Genomic DNA, 20,006 nt, shown 5'->3' on the forward strand with positions numbered 1-20,006 from the left:
ACCCCCCCAACCAGCATCCCTACACCCCAGCCAGCACCCCCAAACCCCCCAGCCCCCCGAACCCCCCAGCCAGCATCCCCGCACCCCAGCCAGCACCTCCAGCCCCCCGAATCCCCCCGGCCTCCCCTGCACCCCCCGAGCCCCCCACCCGCCTCCTCGCACCCCTCAGCCCCCCCGCCCCCCCCCCGCCCCCCCCCCGCCCACAGCTCCGCCCACCACGTGACCCTGCCCATTCATGCCTCCCCCGCCACCGCCCCGCCTCCACCGATTGGCTCCCGCGGGCGCTGCCGCGCCGCAGCGAATCAACGGCGGAGGGGGAGCGTTAAAGCGCGCGCGCTGCCGCCGATTGGCTCCTCCCCTTTGTCGCCCCGCCCCTGCAGCCGGCCGGAAGCAGGAAGCGGCGAGTGCCCGGGACGGCGGCGCCGTGACCCGCGGGCGGGCTGCGCCGGCCGCGCCATGACGGGCAAGTCGGTCCGCGACGTGGACCGGTACCAGGCGGTGCTGGCCAGCCTGCTGGTGGAGGAGGAGAACAAGTACTGCGCCGACTGCCAGGCCAAAGGTACCGGCGGCCTCCCCCGCGGGCCGCGCCGGCTGAGGGGGCGGCGGGGCCTGGTGGGACCGGGCCAGCGCGGGTGTCACCCCTTCGGTGCCGCCGTGTGGCGGAGCGCTGACCCCCGCTCCCCGCCGCTTGCTGCCGGGGCCTCTCGGGACCCTCCGGTCTCCCCGTCCTCCCCGGGGCAGCGGCGGGAGGAGGGACGCCTCCCCCGGGAGGACAGGCCCGGCTGGGCCTTGGCGGGTGACGGCTCCGTCCTCCAGCCTCCCCCGCCCCGGTTCGCGGGGGCTTGCGGTGTGCAGCCCCCCCGTGAGCGGGCAGGGAAGGCTCCGGCTGCGGGCAGGGGCAGCGGCGCTGCCTAAAGCCGCTGCAGCGGGGGCCCGGGCCGTCTGGGGGTTTGTAGCACGGCGGGTGGTTTCCCCTTCGGTTGAGCAGGCGCTTGGTGTTTGGAAAAAAAAAAAAACGAACCAAAAAACCACCCAGACTTGGCTCCAGCACGGTTTAATTCACTGCTGGTCGCAGCAGGCTGTGCTGGCAGTGCTCCTGTCGGAGAAAGCGCTCCTGGTGCTCCCAGCCCCACTGCTGCAGCTCGGCTGCGCCCGTCGTTCCGCGAGGGAGTTGAGTGGAAAACTGCCCGAGATCTGCTTATGGAAACTCGTCGGCTCCCTGACTGCGCTGGGGCTTGATCGCAGATGTCGGTGTGAAAACACTTCATGGCGTGTGGGGACTGCTGTTCTGGAGAAGTCTTGTATTAAGAGGAACCTGGAAAGCTGGCGTTGCGTAATTTTGGAGGGCATTCCGGCTGAGGAGTAATATCCTGTAAATCAGCTGTAACGTGAGCAGCAGATCGTGTTTAGAGGCTCAGACAGGAGCGGTATTTGAAGGTGCAGTGTGTAAGGAATAGGAAGGAATTGTAACCTAGCCCTGGAACCAACTACCACTGAAGGAATTTCCTATTTTGTCCTGTGCTTCCTTTTCCACTTAATGTTGATTTCAAGGCATGTTGTGACCCTTACTTTTCTTAGAAAGGAGTGGAGTGGGATAGAGAGGAAGTCAGATGTAAATGTCTGAATTCTAGAAGACAAAACAAATGAATAAACCAACTGTTACTTGTTCCATGGTGATGCAGATGCCTTTCTGTAGCTTGCTACTGTGAAATGCTTTGGTTTCCTGTAGCAAAAGGCGTAAGGTTATTCCCATACCTACCTAAAATCCTATTTTAATGAGCTATTAGAATGATTTGGGGACCTGAACTTGAGGCTTGTTTCCCAATAGCTGCAATAAATGAACTTGGAGCAGGGGCTGTGTTTCTGTGTCCATCTGTAAGCGGGAGACTTAGTCACCTCAGTATGACCTCTAAAACCTGCAGAGAGCACTGCTGAAAAACATTAAAAATGGTGCTATTAAGGTTTGTTTTCAGCCCTGCTCCAAAAAAAGCCCTAAAACATAGTAACCTCATCATAACAACCTGTTTTATCTTGGAGATGGCTTATTTTGAGATGTTTCACACCTGGCTTTGGCTGACCATGTAAGTTGAACATGGTGGTGTTGGTAGAGAGCAGAATGTTCCTCTCACTTGCAAATTGCTTATCTCTTGGCTCCTAATGCCAGTGCCAAGGGCAAAAATAGCTGTCTTGTCCTGTCTTTTGAGGCATGAGACAGTAATGTACACCATATGGAAACAAATTCTCATCGCAGTTCCAGGTTGCTCATTTTGATGTGGTTACATAGCTTCTCCTGTTCATAGTGCATCCTGGAAACGCAGTATTCCAGTTAATTATGTATAAAAGTTAAAGTGTACAGTTCAGCATTGCCACTAAAGCTAGAAGCCGCTTGTGTCTGGGAAGATAGGTTGCATCAGTCATGAAGAGTAGGCTTCTGTTGTACTGAATTATCTGGCAAAATAATTATCCACCGTACTTATGAGATTCATGGAGATGGGAGATCTCATTCTGGAGGGCAACATACGGGGTTTGTGGCCACAGGAGGTGTATGTGCAGTAAGCTCTCCAGCCAGGTATCTGACTGGTAGTTGGTGCCAGTCAAAGCATCATATTGGGCTGCGTTTTGGTTACTGTGGCTTGATGTGGTGTTCTCCCAGCAAGACAGAGGTGCTGGTTTGCAGTGATGGCAAGGAAGGCCTGATGTTAATTCTTACGGCTGCTGAAAGTAACTGCAACGTTCCGCTTTGCGTATGGAAATGAGCCCTAGGTGTACTTGTGCGGAGTAAAGAGCACATTTTATTTGATATACGGCTTCTTAATAACTAAAACTCTGTGCAAGTCTGCACTGAAGAGAAGCCACGTGGCCTTTGCTAGCTCCAGATGGCTTCCCTCAACGTTTCCCCTGCTACCTGGAAGAATAGCTGCTTTTCTGTACAGCTGATTGTTGCTGAGTTTTTAGCTGATTGCATGTCTGGCTATGCTAGTTGAGATACATGAAGAATGTATTTGTGTACAGTTTTGTGAACAGTAGTTTGCCAAGGTCACAGCTGAAATCTGGTCACTGACCACTGGTTGGTGGTGGCAGGGGTGTTTCTTATGCCAGCTCCCTTCTTTGTCAGCTCACGTTCAACATAAGGATTTTTGCATGAGTTTCAACAAAGTTGAAGGCAGAGTAAGAACCTGGCAGCTCATACAGCACCTCTCAAGACACTTTTACAGTAAAACACTGGCTTTTGGCCATCTGTTTTTATGCTGAAGTTCCTGAATTTTGTAGTGGTTTGCTGCTTGATCTGAGCGTTTCGAAGCTAGCATGACACATAGGCAGAGACTGTTCAGATGCCACCCACGCTTCCATTATGCCTGTTCCCAATGACCTAACTACTTGCTGGGTTTCATTACTGTATTTTTTCCACTTCTATATACAGAACTAAATGAGATTGCAGTACCTCTGGTGTGAGCTGCAGTGCTAGTATGTGCCCACTTGATTCCATGCTCTGCAGAAATTCTCAGTGTTAGGGTAAAAGTCTGTTTTTCAGGAACGTCAGCTCTCTGGTGCTGGCTACTGGTTGGGCCCCGTGCTCTGGGACCAGTGCAGCAAGCACGCTCTTGTTTGCCACGCCGTGTTGGTGAACAGTTGGGTATCTTGCTTCTCTTCTGCCCTTATCAAAGTGATTGCTTAGAGAGGTTATCTTCTGTGTTCTTGTTATTACTTGCTTTCCATCAGGCAGTGCCTACAAGTGATTCCTAGTCCAACTTGCATCCTTAAGTGTGATAAGGAGAGAAAACTAGTTTCTCCAATATACTCTCCTTCCCTTGTATGTTTGGGATGCAAGTAACTTCTGTGGGGCACATCACTCTTCCCAAGGCGTTTCTTCTGACAAGCTGTTGGAGACAGTGATGGCTTCATGTGCTTTTTCCACGTAACTTTTCTGTAAGAGCTGCACGGATGAGCCTGAAAGGAGAACCGCAGAAGCGTGAGCTTGATGGCTTCCCTTTGGCGAAAGCTATTAATGTCCTGAGTCTAAGTTGCTGGAGGGGAAAAAAGGACAAGGAAACTGGGAAAGCAAGCTCGGGGTGGTTTTTGCTTCTGCGACAAACACTGCCGTGGTTAGAGGCTCTTGTTTTGGAGGAAGTTGGGCGAGATCTCTCGCCTGCTGCTTCCTCTTTGCATTGCAAACTTTGTCTCCAAAGTAACTGTGGGTAAACGGGGTGATCTGATGAAAAGCGGGTGGACAGGTAGTACGTAGTACATCCTGCGCCGAAGCAGAGCGTGGCTAGACTGCTTTCTGGCAGTGGAGCTTAGGAGTGAAAACCTCTGTGTATGTGAGAGGGGTCTTCATTACTTCATCAAAACAGGACTCGGGAGCTCAGTGGCAGCCGTTCAGGATATAATCTAGCCATGTTAGGTGCAAACAGAACAACAGATTTCCCCTTGCAAGCGCTATCAAAGATTACTCGTCTCAGTGGTTTTCACATGCAGCTCTGAATGCTATCACGATACTGATATTAATGATCAAAAGCAACGATCCAGCACGGAGTCTCAGCAGTACTGCACCACCTGCAGCGATGCAGCTCTCCCCTCAGGACTGCCCAGCATGGCTAAGGTGGTAGAGTGGCTGCCTCCACTAAAAGCTGGAGTGATGAATTATCATAATCCTCTTTTTGAAGGCCTTTGCTGTATGAATCGCTTGAACAAAACGCCTTAGAAGAGAAGGTGTTGATGAGTGAGTGGGATCTCTTCTACCAGTTCATGTCTCATGGCAAAGGGCCTTCTGAGGGCAGTTGTGTTGCTGTTGTGGTGGTGTGTGTATAAGATAACGTGACTGTGAAGCAGTCTGACTGTATTGAGTATCTGTCAGAAGATACACTGCTGAACCTCAGAATGAGTCTGGAGGCTGAAATTACAACATAGATGAAGGAGAGATGTGGTGTAATCTGTGCAAGTTGGACTTCACCTAACTGTTCAGATGTCTTCCAGTAATCGGAAAATGTCTTGTGTTGAGTAACACTTACGTTAACTGGATTCTTCTCTGCATTTCTGACTCTAAAGCTCTGTGCTGAACTTGTGTAACATACAGCTAATTCTATTTGATTCTCTCCTTCTCCCAAACTCTTTCCCTCTGCTCTTCCAGTCCTATCCATCCAACAGGCTCCTTGGATCCAGTTTCGTTGACGTCAGAACGGCAGGTTCCTCCACAGGGAGCACCAGCGAGGACTGCTGTGTCCGTCCATCCATCAGTTAAGGTTGCCCTGTGCTCCTCTTGGTTTGTCTGACTCTTCCCTTCATCCCTCGTGTCTTGAGAACTGTGGGTTCCATGCCAAAATCAACCCCTTCTTCTAACTTTAGGGGTTAGATGGGAAACTACTTGTTGCTGGACGCAACACAAACCCAGATCTAATTCTTCAAGCAGTCTTTTCCGAAAGAGAGGTAGAACTTTGAAAATACGTGTGAATAGGTGGTTAAATATTGGATGGGAAGCAGGAGGAGCAGGATAAAAAGCTTGGGGCTAGAGTAGGTGTAGTTAAGGAAGGATGACTTCCAGTGGAATGAGGGAGTTAGCTTATTACAGTTGGTTTAGTCCAGCCAAACTAGTATTAATATAAACCATGTTGCTAATGTTCAACAAAAATCTGTTGTGACTCAACTCCTCCATCAGCAGACTATTGAATCGCAGCTGAATTTCCTTTTCAGTAAAAGCAATATGAAGAGTAACTTTTTAAATAGCTGCCTAGAACAACTGCATGTGATGAAGAAATGATCATTATGGGAAAACTGAGCAGTGGGTAGTGATGCATATTGTTTGCCTGCAGTGGGCTTCAAAAAACCAAAGCAGTAGGACTAAAGCTTCTCAGCTTGCCTTAGAAAATCTTGTATTAGGAGGAAGCTCAATCTTATGTAATGGAAGCTTGCCAGAGGGGATGCATATGTGCTTGTATACTCATTTAATTCTTTGCTGCAGTCACAGTATTCTGCAGTTATCTTAATGAGCGCTGCATTTTCTCTTCTGCTTTTGAAGTGTTCTAATCTTTAAAGTCAGGTCTGAAAGGAATAGTCTTGTGCATAAAGCAGTCTTAATTTCAAGTGAGTGTAAACGTTCAGAAATTACTTTCGTCTGTGAGACTGGCTTTATCCCTTCGTGATCTTCACCTGAGAAGTCTGAGCCATGCTGCCATGGTGTACAACTGGCTGGGAGGGAACACGGCTCTGTCTAGCTGTGAGCCTGACCTTACATTCACCTGCTTGGAGTAAGTTGTAACTTCCCCTTCAAGCCACAAAGCGAGGAAAAAAGCATCAGCCTTTCCAGTGGGGACTTATTTGGAATTGGTTTGTGCTCAGGAGAGCTGTAGGAAGATACCCTTTAAGAAAAGATATGCAGAGCTCTGAGTCACGTACATGGATGTATGTCTCTACATCTGCCAGAAATAGATAACAAAGATAATCCTCCAAGCAGAGGGCATCTCGGCAAACCGTGTCAGCTTTAATACCGTTCATCGTTCTTCTGTACCAGCTATATTGCCCCACCTGTGAAATGGAGAGCCTGTATGGTGAGTGGCCATATAGCAGAGGGTGTAAATTAAGGGTCCAAAAACGCCATGTGATTCTGGGAGCATAGCTGCCACTTTAGTAAAAGTTTGTTCCTATAGTAACTGCCAGATGACTTACATAAGGTATCAAACACTCAGGAGCTTGTGTGCCAGCCTCTTCAGAAAATGCCTCTGCAATTTAAAGGTAATTCGTCTTTCAAAATGCAAGTAGGTTATCAAAACCAACTAGAGAATCAAGAATAGCTTTGGTCTCCTTCAGGTTGATCCAGAATAGTGATTATTTCATGTGTCCCAGGAAATCTAGGACAGAAAAAGTTTGAGCTCTTAAGAGAAACTGTCTTAGAGCAAAGCCTCCTCTGACTGCGAAGCTGGATTTACCTGTGCTGCGGTTGGACCTTCAGCGCCTCGTTAAACTGCTTACCTCTATTTCTGGCAAAACATGCCATTCCTTACTGGTGAGGTTATGCCTTATCCTTATGAATGTCAAGTCCTTTTTGGTAACTTTGATAGTGAAAAATAGTTCGTGTCTAGCTCTAGATATTGAAGGGATTGTCAATCAAGCAAAAAGTGGCCCGGGAGCTGAGACTCCTTCCTCTGTTAGGAGCTATTTTAAGGACTTAGACTTCTACATATCTCCACAACTCAAATGAGATTGAAAGATAGGGTCTAAATATTTTTAAAATGCAGTGAAGAATTAAAGCTGTGTGAGCAGATGTCTTGTAAGGGATTTGATGGTGGAGAAATTCTAAGTTGAATTTTGATGGTGTAAAACAGTGACAGTGTGAGTTTCCATCCTGCTGCTCTGTTTATATGTGCATTTGGGCACAGGGTTGGTGTTTACCTAAGTTTTTTTGCATTTCATGGAAATTCAGGCCTCAAAATCTGCTGCCTTTACCCTAGCAACTTCTAGGAGTGACTTGTGTCTAGTTTTGACTGGAACCTAGTGATTGGACATCTGTCATCTAGTCTCTGGTATTGACCATGTATATGTTGGGGCTCTTACTACGCTGACCTCCGCAGGAAATACGTGGATCATGAAACTTGGCTGATTTTTATGTAATTTTAGACATCGTGGTCATCAGTATTGGTAATGTTAACCAGTCCTTTTGCATGGATTCTTGTTATAGCATCTGCTTGAAATTGTCGCTTTCACAGTTTATTTACTGGAGTAATAAACATCACTTGCTTAAACAGCAGGAAGGACCCACCCTGCTGTTCACAGCATCTATTTTAATTTCCTCCACCTTGCTCCATCTGCGCTTGTATCATCGCAGCACTTCTTCAAAGATCAAGATGGTAACAAAGATAAGATGTGCATTGAAGGCTGCTTCTGCAAGCTTACCCCACCACTCAGAGTTAGATCAAATGCTGCTGTGTAGCTGCCTTCGAGGCCACCGGGCACTCAAATGTTATGCGTTTCTGGTAAACTGTAGAAGATTGAAAGCCAGTTCCTGAGGAAACGAAACCAGCACTGGTCAGCTTGGTCTGACTTGGCCAGTAAGGTACCTGTAGCAAACATTATGGTTTGGGGAAGGAGAGAGTATACTGGTTGCTGCTAATACAGCAAAGAAGATTTTTAATGCAAAGCTCCAGGCTGTTGTCGGAAGCAATACTCTCAACCCCCATAGATGCCTCTGGCTCTTCCTTTTTCCTGCAGAGAGTGGTTAAAGCCTGTAATTACTGCAGCAATCTTCTACGGGGGGAAAAAAAAAGACAAAAGCCCCCCAAAACAGCCCTTTCCTCTTTAAAAGGATGGCATAAAGTCAAGTTTTTGAACCACAAAAATGCTTAACTAGGCATATCCTTATCAAACTCCCTTGCTACAGAGCTTTTTGGCTTTAGCATCCCTGTTTCACTGGGTTCCAGCGGCTCCCTGAAAACTACACAAATAGCTTAGTCTGGTACTAAACCTGAGCCTACATGCAAGCGTTGTGCTTCGCAAGTCTCAGATAGCCGTATCAGGCTGCGTGCTCAGACCAGTAACTAACTAGCCTGCGTTAGTAACTAAATAGCATAATTTAGAGATCTTGAAATTGAGTTTAACTGTACTTTTTCCTCACTGGCAGAGTTCACCTTGTTTCCCCAAACTAATCTGAACACTTGACTGTAGAACAGACATCTGCAGTAAAGAGCAGAGGAAGTTGTTTTGTAAGACAGCCTTTGTCATAGCTTTTCTATGAGCGGAATGAATTTCAGTAAGTCATTAAGCAATCTCTTTCCAGAATAAGGAAACCACAAGTCAAAGGAAGCTCTTGGATACTTGGCTATTTCCTCATTTGGCTCTGCGAAAAGTAGGGCTTTTCAACTTTGGCTCGATGAGAAATTTCCAAGTACTGGTGAAGGCTTGTATGGGAGGATGTGAATGTCGTCTCGCAGGGATTATCCCGCTCCAAGGAGGATTTCCCACATCCACCTCCCCTGTGAGTTGTACGATGCCGTAGTCCAACACATGTAGCAGTGTTAGCTGGGCTCAATGGGCTGAGCAGGCACATTTCCCTGTTACAGCTGGGCTTTTGCTGGAGTGCTTGCAGGCAGGGAGCCTGCGAGTCCAGTGATTGTTTGCACTAAGAATATTTCATTAGGCTTTGAATAGTGATGCTCTCTCCTTCCTGCCTATGAAAGCATCTATTTTTTTCCTGACCCCCCGTTCTCAAAAGAGCAGTGGCTTTGCAGCCAACTTCTGTTTTATTTTTAAATGCCTTCTGGAGGGTTATTACCAAAGAAACTTGCATGAGTAGCTTGAGCCAAAAATCCAATGCCTGAATAAAGGGTGAGGAGTGAATCCCCTTGGGTTTCCTTGATTAAAAACCCTTAAGGGTGTGAACTTCCAGCAGGTGACTAAGACATGGTGTGAGGCGGACTAGCCAGGCTGTGCTGGGGTTTTAAAGGGAATTGGGAGCCTTTTCAGTAAGGGCAGATCATTCAGACAGTCCTTGGAGGCATTAATGATTGGTAACTGAAGCTGGTAGGACCAGCTTGGTATGCGGTGTTTATTTTGACAGGCTGGGATATAAAACAGGCTGTGAGACTGTCTGGTGGGAGCACGGACTGGGCAGCTGAGTTTCTTGCACGTGGCTTTCTAGTCTCTGCTGGATGGTGGTGCATCCTGGCTTAGCAATACACTCGAGTATTCAATGCAGCTTTCTAAAATGGAAACTGAGTGAGCAATAGATGCCTTTAAGCTCACGATCTTTCTGCGACCACTGCCAGACTAGGAATATATCCCAAGGTAGTCTGAGCTAGCCTTAATGTGCCAGAACTGAGTGTATAGCTGGGCTCATAAATCTGTTCTGATTAGTATCCCGTTCTTACTCAGAACTACTTTTTTCTTTACTCTTGTTCGCCTGCAAATGGTTGGCATTCTCCAGAAAGGATTTGTGCACACATGAGGTGATAAACAGGGGCATGAATGCTTAATCAAAGCTGAACAACTATGCCCAGTTCCAGCTGGTGCCAAGGAACTTGCTTACCATGGATGTTAAAATTTGCCATAATACTGGAACAAAAGTGACTGCAGCATCAGGCTTGCATGTCTGATACTGGTGGTCATTGCAGCAAACTCCGTTTTGCATATGAGAAGTGAGTTTTCATTTAGGCCTTAAGCTCTAAAGCCATCTGGTGGCTGTGAGGACGCCAGCCCCAAGGGAACTATTTTTATAACACTAGCGAGGGTATTCACGCGAGGACCAATTTCTTTCGTGTTTCTTTCTAGTGGTTTAACAAGCTAAATGTTTCTGTTAGCCTTGTCCTAAAACCTTTTGTGTATAAGTGGCGATGATTCACTGAACCCCGAGGGTCAGGTGCTGCCGTGGCATGGCGTGCAAGCGCTTCGTGGCGAGTGCCAGGGTGTGCACAGAGGCTGCAGGGGAAGATAGGGCTCCCCAGCAGCTCTAGCAATGCTGATAAACGCTGCTGTGATGTTCTCTAAAGTGACTCATCAATACAAAAACACTTTTCTCCGAAAAATTGTGTGCCCTTAACTGCTACTAAGGCGTTTTGCCCCTTCTGTCAATGCCCAGTCACTGTAGCTTCTGTACAGACTTCAGCGTGGTTTAGTTTTTGGGAAGTTAAATGCTGCAGCATGGGACTGAACTCGCATCTGTAAATATCACCTGGGGCTTTCTGCAAGTCAGTCACCTTCAAAATGGCATGTGAAACTGTGGGGAAATGACTGTACAAAGTTTTCCCCAGCCAGATCTTTACTGGGCCCTTCCTTGTGTGATTTCCAGTGCGAGCTCCTTCGTCCTGGCCTCAAAAGAGGGAAGTGGGAGGCTTGTTTACATGTGCATCAAAACCTATCCCCCCTTGCCTGCAAAACTAAGTGCTTTATAAGAAATGAAATGGTAAAAATGTTGTTTTGGCTTAATGGTTGGGGGCATTAGATACTAGCAAAACTGAAGGTCTAGTAAGAGTGTGTATTTGGGTTGGTCCAGCCTAACCGGGACATCTGGGCTTTGGCCCACTGCTTCCTTGGTGGCAGCCTGGTTAGGATGGGCTCTCTTGCTTAGAACACCCTAGCTTGTAGCAAAAGAAACCCGGTAATGTTCCGCACTGCCCAAGGCACTAAATGATAATTTTAATGAGCATGAAGTTATTTGGAGTTTGATTCAGCCGGGCAAATTTCATTTGCCTCGCCCTGCTGCCGACGGGCTGCTGTTCTGCTCAGCACTGGTTATTCCAGCAGCAACTTTTTCCCTGTTGTATTGCACCTTGCTGTGTCAACCCTTTGCTGCTGTCGAGGCAAGTGGTTTTCTTGTGCAGCTGCTTAAAGTAGCTTTTTACTCTTGAGGGGTGTAGCCATATCTGCTTCCTCTTTTTTTTTTAATCATAGCGTTGATAGAATACAGGGCTGTGTAACCAGGCCAAAGAAATTACTAGTTCGATCCAAAAGCATGGGGTGCTCAGATCCAGAGTTCAAATTCACGTGCTTTGCAGAACTGCGGAGCTGGCTGCAGACTTCGGGCAGCGTTTTGGAGAACCATCCAAATACCCTGCTTGTGTGGCTCTAGTCGCCACCGTGTCAGAGCAGGCTGCTGAACTTCTGGGATCACCATCTTCCTCCTGGCTCTGGACAAAAATCACCCCACATCCCCAGACTTCTGGCATTTCCTCTCGTCTGTAGATCTGAAGCCTTATGGCATTTATTGGCACTGCAAGTACACCCAAACCCTGGCTGGAATAAGCCATCAGTGAAGAGAACTACCAGCGGTTGTAATGTGTTTATCGCCAAACCAAATGCTAGCTGCTAGGAGGATTTTTGAAAGCCTACGTAGTATTTTTTTTAAATATTCACTGGCATAATGAAGCTGCTTCAGTATTGGGGTCTCCCAGAGCTGGGATCTCTGAGTTGCAGCAATGGTCAGCTGTTACTCCTGTACTCGGCCCTTGCTGTTTCAGATCCTGCGTCACAAAAGGAGTAATCCTAAAGCAGGATGGGTACAGCAGGCTGTACCACTGAGTCATTCGTGGGGCATCGCAGGGTAGGAGGTTGCAGTGGCTTGAGCAAGCACATGTGACAAACCAGTGAGCTGATTGCTACAGCCCTGATGTAGCATCTTGCTGACTATTAATCCTTTTAGTCCTATAAAGGCTAAATATATCTAGAGTTTAAATCTAACCTTGAATCTCATGCTTAATCCCGCTGGCCGTCTCATGTTATAGCCTTCAGGGTGTATCTGGGAGAGAACTCCACAAATAAATCAAATGAAGGATCAGAGTTCCTGGCTTCACCTTGGTGTGCAACAGGCATAAGACTGAACAAGCCTTTTCTTCCCATGCCTTACTTTGTGACTGGCATACTTAGGTGCTGCTAAAAGTATGGGCCCCTGCTTTGATGCATTCAGTCCTAGATTTTGGTGGGTAGAATAAAGGAACTGAGGCATAGGCAAGAGTATGCTTCTGTTAAGGTCTTCACCAAGAGCTGTTCCTCAGCTGGGAAGTGACTGATCAGCTTCATTAAATTAGTATCATTCTCAAGGGCCACTCTTCTAGTGAAAAAGCAGAAAGCAATGGCAGGACAGGGCAGAAGACTTAATAAAGACTTTTTAAAAGTCATAACATAAATTAGCTGGAATAGGTACTGGAGGTAAGTTAGAGGTTGCACACCTTTGCCCTGGAAGGGACTATGAGCCACTGATTGCATTAGCAGCACCAAATCCCTCAGGATACTCTAGACTTTCCCAGTAAATAGGAATTAAACTGTTAACAACCACTGAACATATTCAGGAGAGTCAAATACAGCGATGCTTTTTTAGGGCTTTGAAATTACACTTTCCCCCTCTTCCCCCTCCCACCTCAGTCTCATTAGCTTTGAGGCTTGCTATTTTAACTATGGCAAAAAAAGACAGAATAACTCTTCATCTGCAATAATGCCTGTAAATCCCTATAAAAAGGGCTAGTACAGTTTATTTGGAGGCTATTGATTCCCTTATTCAGGATGTGGCTTTGCCGTGGCTGTTTGGCCAGTTACCCATGGACAGTGATATCCAACCCATGATGGAAGCTGGCCACGCTAGCTGCAGCTGGCTAGCAGCTCTAGCCAGATGACTTAGTTTTAAAACCTGCTTGTCTTGCACTGCAGAGGACTACTTCCAAACCCGGTTTTCCTCCAGGACTGAGGGTTTCGATGGCCAGGGTCTTTCGGCCCTGGCTGGGAGGGGGGCTGCGAGTGGTGGGAGTGCCTGTGGACCTCTGCCGTCCCCTGGGTAATGCATTGCCAGGTTTTCTTCAGAGAACTGTTTGCAGTGAGTAAAACTAAGCTTGTTCATCTTTCCCTTGTGGTTTTTTCCCTGGCATGATCTCCCTTCTACACCTTGGAGCTCTCCTGCCTGTCTGAAAGCCGCATGCAAACCATCAATCTGATTAGAGCTGTAGAAACTGCGGAGTGAACTGTTAAACGGTCTTGTGCCAGGATCACAACCTGGGGTTCTGCCCCCGGCTCTACAGTTTTGGTGGTTGGAGTACGGGGTTTTGCCTGTGCTGCTCCCCTTGAGCAGCTCTATCTTCCTGCACAGGACTAACAGAAGATTTGAGGATGCACTCTGCATGTCAAATGTGGAGTATTTTATGCTGCTTTTCCTGGAGCAGTAGTGAATATTCTGGAGCTGATTCCACTGCAATAAGGTTATCCAGGAAAGATTCTCCATTGCTAAAGCAGGAACATGGATTTATATTGCCATGACTGTTACATCAGCTTAAGCAAGAGGAAATTCGGGTTTTGTAGTGTCTTGGGTGGTTTGAATGCCTATTTTCTTCCCTCCTCCTTTTAGAGTTGTGTTTGTCTTGTGTAGAGCTCTCAAAATGGAAGAGGGAGGCAATAAAATACAAGCTCTAAGTACAATAATTGGGAGACGACCTTTAAACATCCTGCTGATGTCTAATGCCAATTTCTAATCTGGATGAAAATGTAAATGCCTCAGTCCCAGTTCACTTGGTGCAGTTTCTCAGTTGCTCAAGGCAACTACAGGTTGACTTGATGTTGTGAAACGCTTGTCTCTTTGCAGGGCCACGATGGGCATCCTGGAATATCGGTGTATTCATCTGTATTCGTTGTGCCGGGATCCACAGGAACCTAGGGGTTCACATATCCAGGGTAAAATCTGTCAATCTTGACCAGTGGACACAAGAACAGATACAGGTAATGCACAGTGGTGTTTGGTCGGTGGGGCTTGGTAAGCTTGGACGTAAAGTCTGAATAGGCCAGAGATGTGGGAGGTGAAGCAGGAAGAAGATATCAACTAGGTTTAGATTGGGAGAGAAAATGTCATGATTTCAGGCTTAGCAAACGTCAGAGGGTAAAGACAGACACTGCAAGTTTCTGTAAAACTGCCCAGGGCTGCTGTTAGCTGGAGCTGCTGCCCACCTCCTCTCCTTGAGGTTTTCAGAAGACAAATCCTGCCCTTCCAGAGTGACACTAGGTTGCTAATGTGATATTTATCTTGTCTTTGAATAAATATTGTGCTGTCGTGCTTAGGATTGGCTAACTGTAGGAGGGGGGAATCATAGCAACTGCATCGGGGGTTCCTAGCTAGCAGGCTTGCACCAAAAGCCTGAGGAGTGGCTTTCAGGTACAGACCAGACTTCAAAAGTCCACACGTGCCTTCTGGTTAATACGGGTAGGCTCTTGCTTGGTAGCCTGGTGTGCTAGTATGTGTAAGAGCTTTAATGTCTGTGAAACAAATGGTTCAAGAATTCTTTTGAATTGCAGTGCATGCAAGAGATGGGAAATGGAAAAGCAAATCGTCTTTATGAAGCCTACCTGCCAGAGAACTTCAGGCGACCTCAAACAGATCAGCATCCTTTCTTCCTTTGCTGCTGAGGAAACATGGAGTCTTTTCATCTTGTTGCTTAGTAGCTGCACTCCTTGCACAGGAGGCTTAACTTCATGTGCCTGGGCATCAGCTGTGAGAATGAGTTCTAGCTAGGCATCCTCCAAGCGTTGCTTCACCCACAGGCCGCTTGCTTACAGAACGAAGCAGAAGAGAGCTAAAAGGATCGCTTCCAAGCTATAAGGGTGGAGAACTGGGACACGAATGTTACAACCTGAAGCTATTGCATGAGATGCCCTCTAGGGTCTGTGGCAAATAGGAGGGTTGACTTTCAAAAGTGCTGAGCGTTTAAAAGTCTCAGTGGAGACAGCTAAAAAGGTTTAACACTTCTGAAAAATTCAGCTGTAACTTTTACCTTACAGGAGGGTTTCTAGATGCCCAGTGCAACAGCGATGTGAACCTAAAGAAACACAGGAGCACCTCTCTACCATCATTTTTGTCTTAAGCTGGTGGCTGAGGTGCTTTTGTACGCGTAGGATCCGTTCCTCTGACCCCTGTGTGGTTTGTGCTAAAGGCGTGTATGCTCTTAAGTGATGGTTGAAGTAAATATACATCGGTGAAGAAAATGCACTAGGAATTCAAGCCCTGATTTAATGTACCTTTTATAGCACTGTCATGCTTGGAATAACCCAAGGGCAAAAATTGAGTAGCTAAAATAGTTGGATCCAACACTAAATTGTTTTAAGTAAGTTACTGCTGGAAATGCTCTTTAAACAGTCATTAGTTTAGTTACAGCCTGTACCTTGTATCCACATGTCAAATAATACTACGTAAGTCTTCTATTCTTGAATCATTGTCTTTAACAAGCTGCTTGCAGAGCTGTGGAAAGCTTCATTCGGGATAAATATGAAAAGAAGAAATACATGGACCGAAGTATTGACATCAATGCATTCAGGGTTAGTTTCTAATCACTTCTACAGAAGCTTGAATACATGTTAAGATATAAGTGTCTGTGTCTTATGAGTAAGCAGTGACTCTATGAAAATAGACAGGTTAAATGTTTCCTGTATTAGTGACTAATCTCTTCTCCGAAGCTGATTGCTTCAGTCATTCTGTAGAAAGAATTTAAATTGGAGGGGACCTTTGAAGGCCATCTTGTCCAACTCCTTGCTCAAAGCAGGACTAGCTTCAAATATGTCTTCAGCTGCACCTTTGAGGCTTTTTAGATTAGTAACAGCATCACGTAAAGCTCTGTATGAACTTTCTCTTGGTATGGCAACATGAGTTTTGACCCTCATGTCAGTGTTTTTCTCCTTACAGAAAGAAAAGGATGACAAATGGAAAAGGAGTAATGAGCCAGTATCAGAAAGAAAACTGGAACCTATCATCTTTGAGAAGGTGAAAATGGTAAGACCAAAAGGCATGGTCATAGAGCAATTGTAAAAAAACTTCTCTCAAGCAGAACGGAGGTAATCCAGCTTGATATGGAAGCATTTTTTCTGGCCTCAGTCATAGCAGTGGATGCATTGAGTCACACTAATGGTAGTACCTTGTTTTCTGCTGCTCAACCAGATACTAAGCAGATGTGCTCTGCCTTGCGATGCAGAGCAGATTGGAATCCTGCTACTCCCTGCTTAGCTTCCCAGCTTGAGTGGTTACTTTTCTCCTAGTTTAGAGCATCCCTGGAGGTATTTAAAAGCTGGGTAGATGTCATGCTTAGGGACATGGTTTAGTGGTGGACTTGGCAGTGCTGGGTTAACGGTTGGACTTGATGATCTTAAAGGTCTTTTCCAACCTAAAAGATTCTATGTTTCTATGCTTAAATTTGGCAGTAGGTTCCAATGTAATGGGACAATAAAACAACTGTGTAATACTCTGAAATTCTGTTCACTTTGGAAGCACTTATGCCCACTGGGAAAAAAGGATTTTAAGGGTTAATCTCATTAAAGCCTCTAATGTATCAGAGTAAAACTGAAATTTGAACAAGAGTTCTGGTGTTCTTTTTCCTTAGCCTCAAAAGAAAGAAGAAACGCAGCAGTCTAGAAAAAGTTCTCCTAAATCTACCGAACCAGTAATGGACTTGCTAGGACTTGGTAAGAGCCCTTCCAGCCTTCTTGCACTTGTTACAATGACCCTTTACACCACCTTTGATCCTGTGAATTTGGTGAGCTTTTAGTACTTATTTTTCATGTCAGGTGAACAATAGCCGATAGGAATGCTAGGGTTTTGCTTAAACTACTCCAGTGCAACTCAAGCGCAGCACTCGGCACCGCAGCAGAAACAGTTTTCCTTACGTTTCCCTTTACGCTGGTGCAGTGGTTGTGCCTATAGTATAACAGGAGCAGCTACAGTCGTCTCCAGACGCAGCATGGCTCCCGGCTGCTCTGAGGTTAATAGGACAGATATGGCACAGTGCGCTTCCTTGGTCCTGAGCCAGTTCCTTCTCAGCACCGGCAGGACAAGCGCAGAGCTGGCAATATATGTTGGCTAAAGTAGGTTACAGGTCAAGTCGCCGGGTTGAGTGGCATATGTGCAGACTGCTTAATTGTCCAGGAGGCTGCCCCTCAGCCTGAGGCTATCTGTGATGGGTGTTCACACCGCTCTGTCTCTCCCAGATGCTCCTGTGACAGCCACCGTTACAAACGGCAGGCCTAGCAGCTTAGAGAAGGATCTTGATCTTTTCGCATCGGTGGGATCAAACTCTGACTCCAGGAAGGTGAGTAGGGAACATCAGTGCTTGACAAAGCCTAGTTAGATGCTCGAATGAGATGTGTGTCTTCCCCTAGTGCTGAATGCAGCGGTTGCAGTTGTGCTGTCTCTGTCTCAGGTCGCTGGCTCTATGCCAACATCTGGAAGTGCCGGTTCTGTTCCCGAAAACCTGAATCTTTTCCCTGAGCCGGGAGGCAAAGGGGAGGAAGTGGGGAAGAAGCAGCTCTCTAAAGACTCTATCCTCTCCTTGTACGGCTCTCAAGCACCTCAGCTGCCTGCGCAAGGTAACAGATCTCAGAATAGAGCTGTTGAACTGCGGTACGCTAATTCAGAGTGGGCGGGGTGTCCTGACAGCTGACAAGCAAAGATGTGGGAATGTAGGTGGTCCTTCTTGAGAACTGGCGAGCAGCATAATGAGCAGCTTAGTCTGGATGTCACGGCCAAGTGAATGTTGTGATAGTCTCCGATTTGAAGGTCGGCATTTCAGCCCCTGACAATGAATGCAGCCGTTCTTCCCTTCATTGCTTCTCTTCCTTTTTCTAGGAGCAATGTTCATGGCCCCAGCTCAGATGGCATATCCCGCAGCAGCGTATACTAGCTTTCCAGGAGTAGCCCCCTCCAGCAGCATGATGGGAGGCATGATGGCACCATCAGTGGGAATGATGGCCCAGCCCGGAGCTGCAGGGATGGTGACTCCCATGGCCATACCAGCTGGATATGTGGGTAACGTGCAGGCAGCTGTCATTGGTGTCCCCAACGGGATGATGGCTGCACAGCAGGCTGGCTACGTAGCTGGCATGGCAGCAGTTCCCCAGCCTGTCTATGGTGTGCAGCCAGCACAGCAGCTTCAGTGGAACATTGCTCAGGTGAGGTGTGATCTTCTGCTGACCCAAAGGTAGCTGGAGGGCAGGGGAGGCACATGCAATTAAGCCTAGCCTGTTACCTGAAGACTTCAGTGCTTTTAAAGCCTGGCTGCTGGGGTTGGGTGAGGTCTGCTGATACTGCAGGCAAACTGAGGGATCACAAAGGAGTAACTTGTTCAGAGGTCTCGGTGCTTGGTGGAGAACAAAAATCAGTGCAACATCAGCTAAAATGAGAACTTCCTCACTTGCTAGATGGGCATACGCCTGAGAAGCCAGTGACTTCTGTTCACCGTAACTCTTTAGAAGAGCTTGCTTAAGCCTGTAATATGTTGGGGAGCAAGAGTTTTACCTTTGACTGCTGTGGGCTGGCAGTCTCCTTGACATGGCCCTGACTTCTCTCCTCTCCCCTTTGCAGATGACCCAGCAGATGGCTGGGATGAACTTCTATGGAGCTAATGGCATGATGGGATATGGACAGTCAATGGGTGGAGGAGGTGCCCAGGGAAGCAATCAGTCCCTCAGCACTCAGATGTGGAAATGATCCCTTGCGTTGTGACTATTTTTGCCTTCTGTTCTGTTCTTCAAAACTGCTCCATGAGACATTCAGGGTTTTTCTTTCTGGCTGGCTGCCCAGCCTGAACCTCTTTCCATAACTGAGACCCATCTCTGCCTTTTCACTGTCAGACACGGTGAAACCTCAGTGACCAGAACATGAGCTCCCCTGTATTTAGCACAGTCAATGCACACTTCTGGGGTGGACCCCCTCCTTGCACAAACCTCCACTAATGCTTCTGGGTAGCACTTAATGTCCTGCTGGGTATCTTAGCAGAGGTGTGACTGAGGAACTTGGGAAATCTGTACTTAATACTGCCTGTGGTGTCAGGCCTTTTAAGAATCACTTAAACTCTAGTATTAGTAGGGGTTTTGGTTAGCAGAGGGGTGGAAACTTTGGTGCTGAGGAACTGGATTTTAACCCAAGCCCAGGGGCAAGCAAGCCTTGCTACCTCTTCCCTTGAGTGGAGTTCTCCGGAGCTGAGGCCTCGCTGTGCTTGGCTCGCCAGCCCTCATTGGAACCAAAGTCATTTTGAAGACCCCTCTCCCTCCCCCCGTGAGCAAGCAGGATTCTCGCGCAGTGTGGGGGCAAAGCTGTTTGGAATGTGAAACTTGCACTTCAGAGTGGCTTTTCTGTCTAATATGTGGTATCGATGTATTTAACTTTTAACAATCTAACTGAGAGTTAACTTATCAAGGGCTATGAGCCCACTGCAAGTTTTCTTACACTTTTAAAATTACTATGACATCCTAATTTATACTTTTTTCATATTTTTTTTGTTCCTGTGTAATCCTGGTACCCTTTCCTGGCTAGCTTTTGACATTTTAACCTAGGCATAAAAAGTGGGTGGGTCAGATTTCTTTTCTCATCTTCAGTAGAACACAACTGCTTAAACTCATCAGCGTGAGCGGAAAGTCAGACTTCTGTGGTCTGCTTTATCCTGTGTATATGTAAATTCCCAAATAAAGTATTGCAGTGAAACCTCAACTGACTTCTCTTGTTTTTAAACAGCATAACAGATTGCGTTAAACACTACTGTCGCCGGTGTGAGTTGTTCACTTCAGGTGTGCGG

At 47.0% G+C, this 20,006-nt stretch overlaps 1 protein-coding gene across 1 annotated transcript; it reads left to right on the forward strand.

Annotated features, from left to right (window-relative positions):
- Window positions 1-355: 355 nt before the first annotated feature.
- On the forward strand, window positions 356-19,921 carry SMAP2 (small ArfGAP2). The gene is made up of 10 exons (XM_009470842.2): window positions 356-559; window positions 14,045-14,178; window positions 14,749-14,834; window positions 15,687-15,765; window positions 16,130-16,216; window positions 16,821-16,902; window positions 17,425-17,525; window positions 17,637-17,802; window positions 18,062-18,384; window positions 18,797-19,921. Exons 1-10 carry the CDS (start codon window positions 457-459, stop codon window positions 18,920-18,922), a joined length of 1,287 nt encoding a protein of 428 aa, XP_009469117.1. The 5' UTR covers window positions 356-456; the 3' UTR covers window positions 18,923-19,921.
- The last annotated feature ends 85 nt before the right edge of the window (window positions 19,922-20,006 follow it).

This window comes from Nipponia nippon, unplaced genomic scaffold (genome assembly GCF_047370975.1).
Source record: "Nipponia nippon isolate SJK-2023a ecotype South Korea unplaced genomic scaffold, ASM4737097v1 scaffold_23, whole genome shotgun sequence".
NCBI lineage: Eukaryota > Metazoa > Chordata > Aves > Pelecaniformes > Threskiornithidae > Nipponia > Nipponia nippon.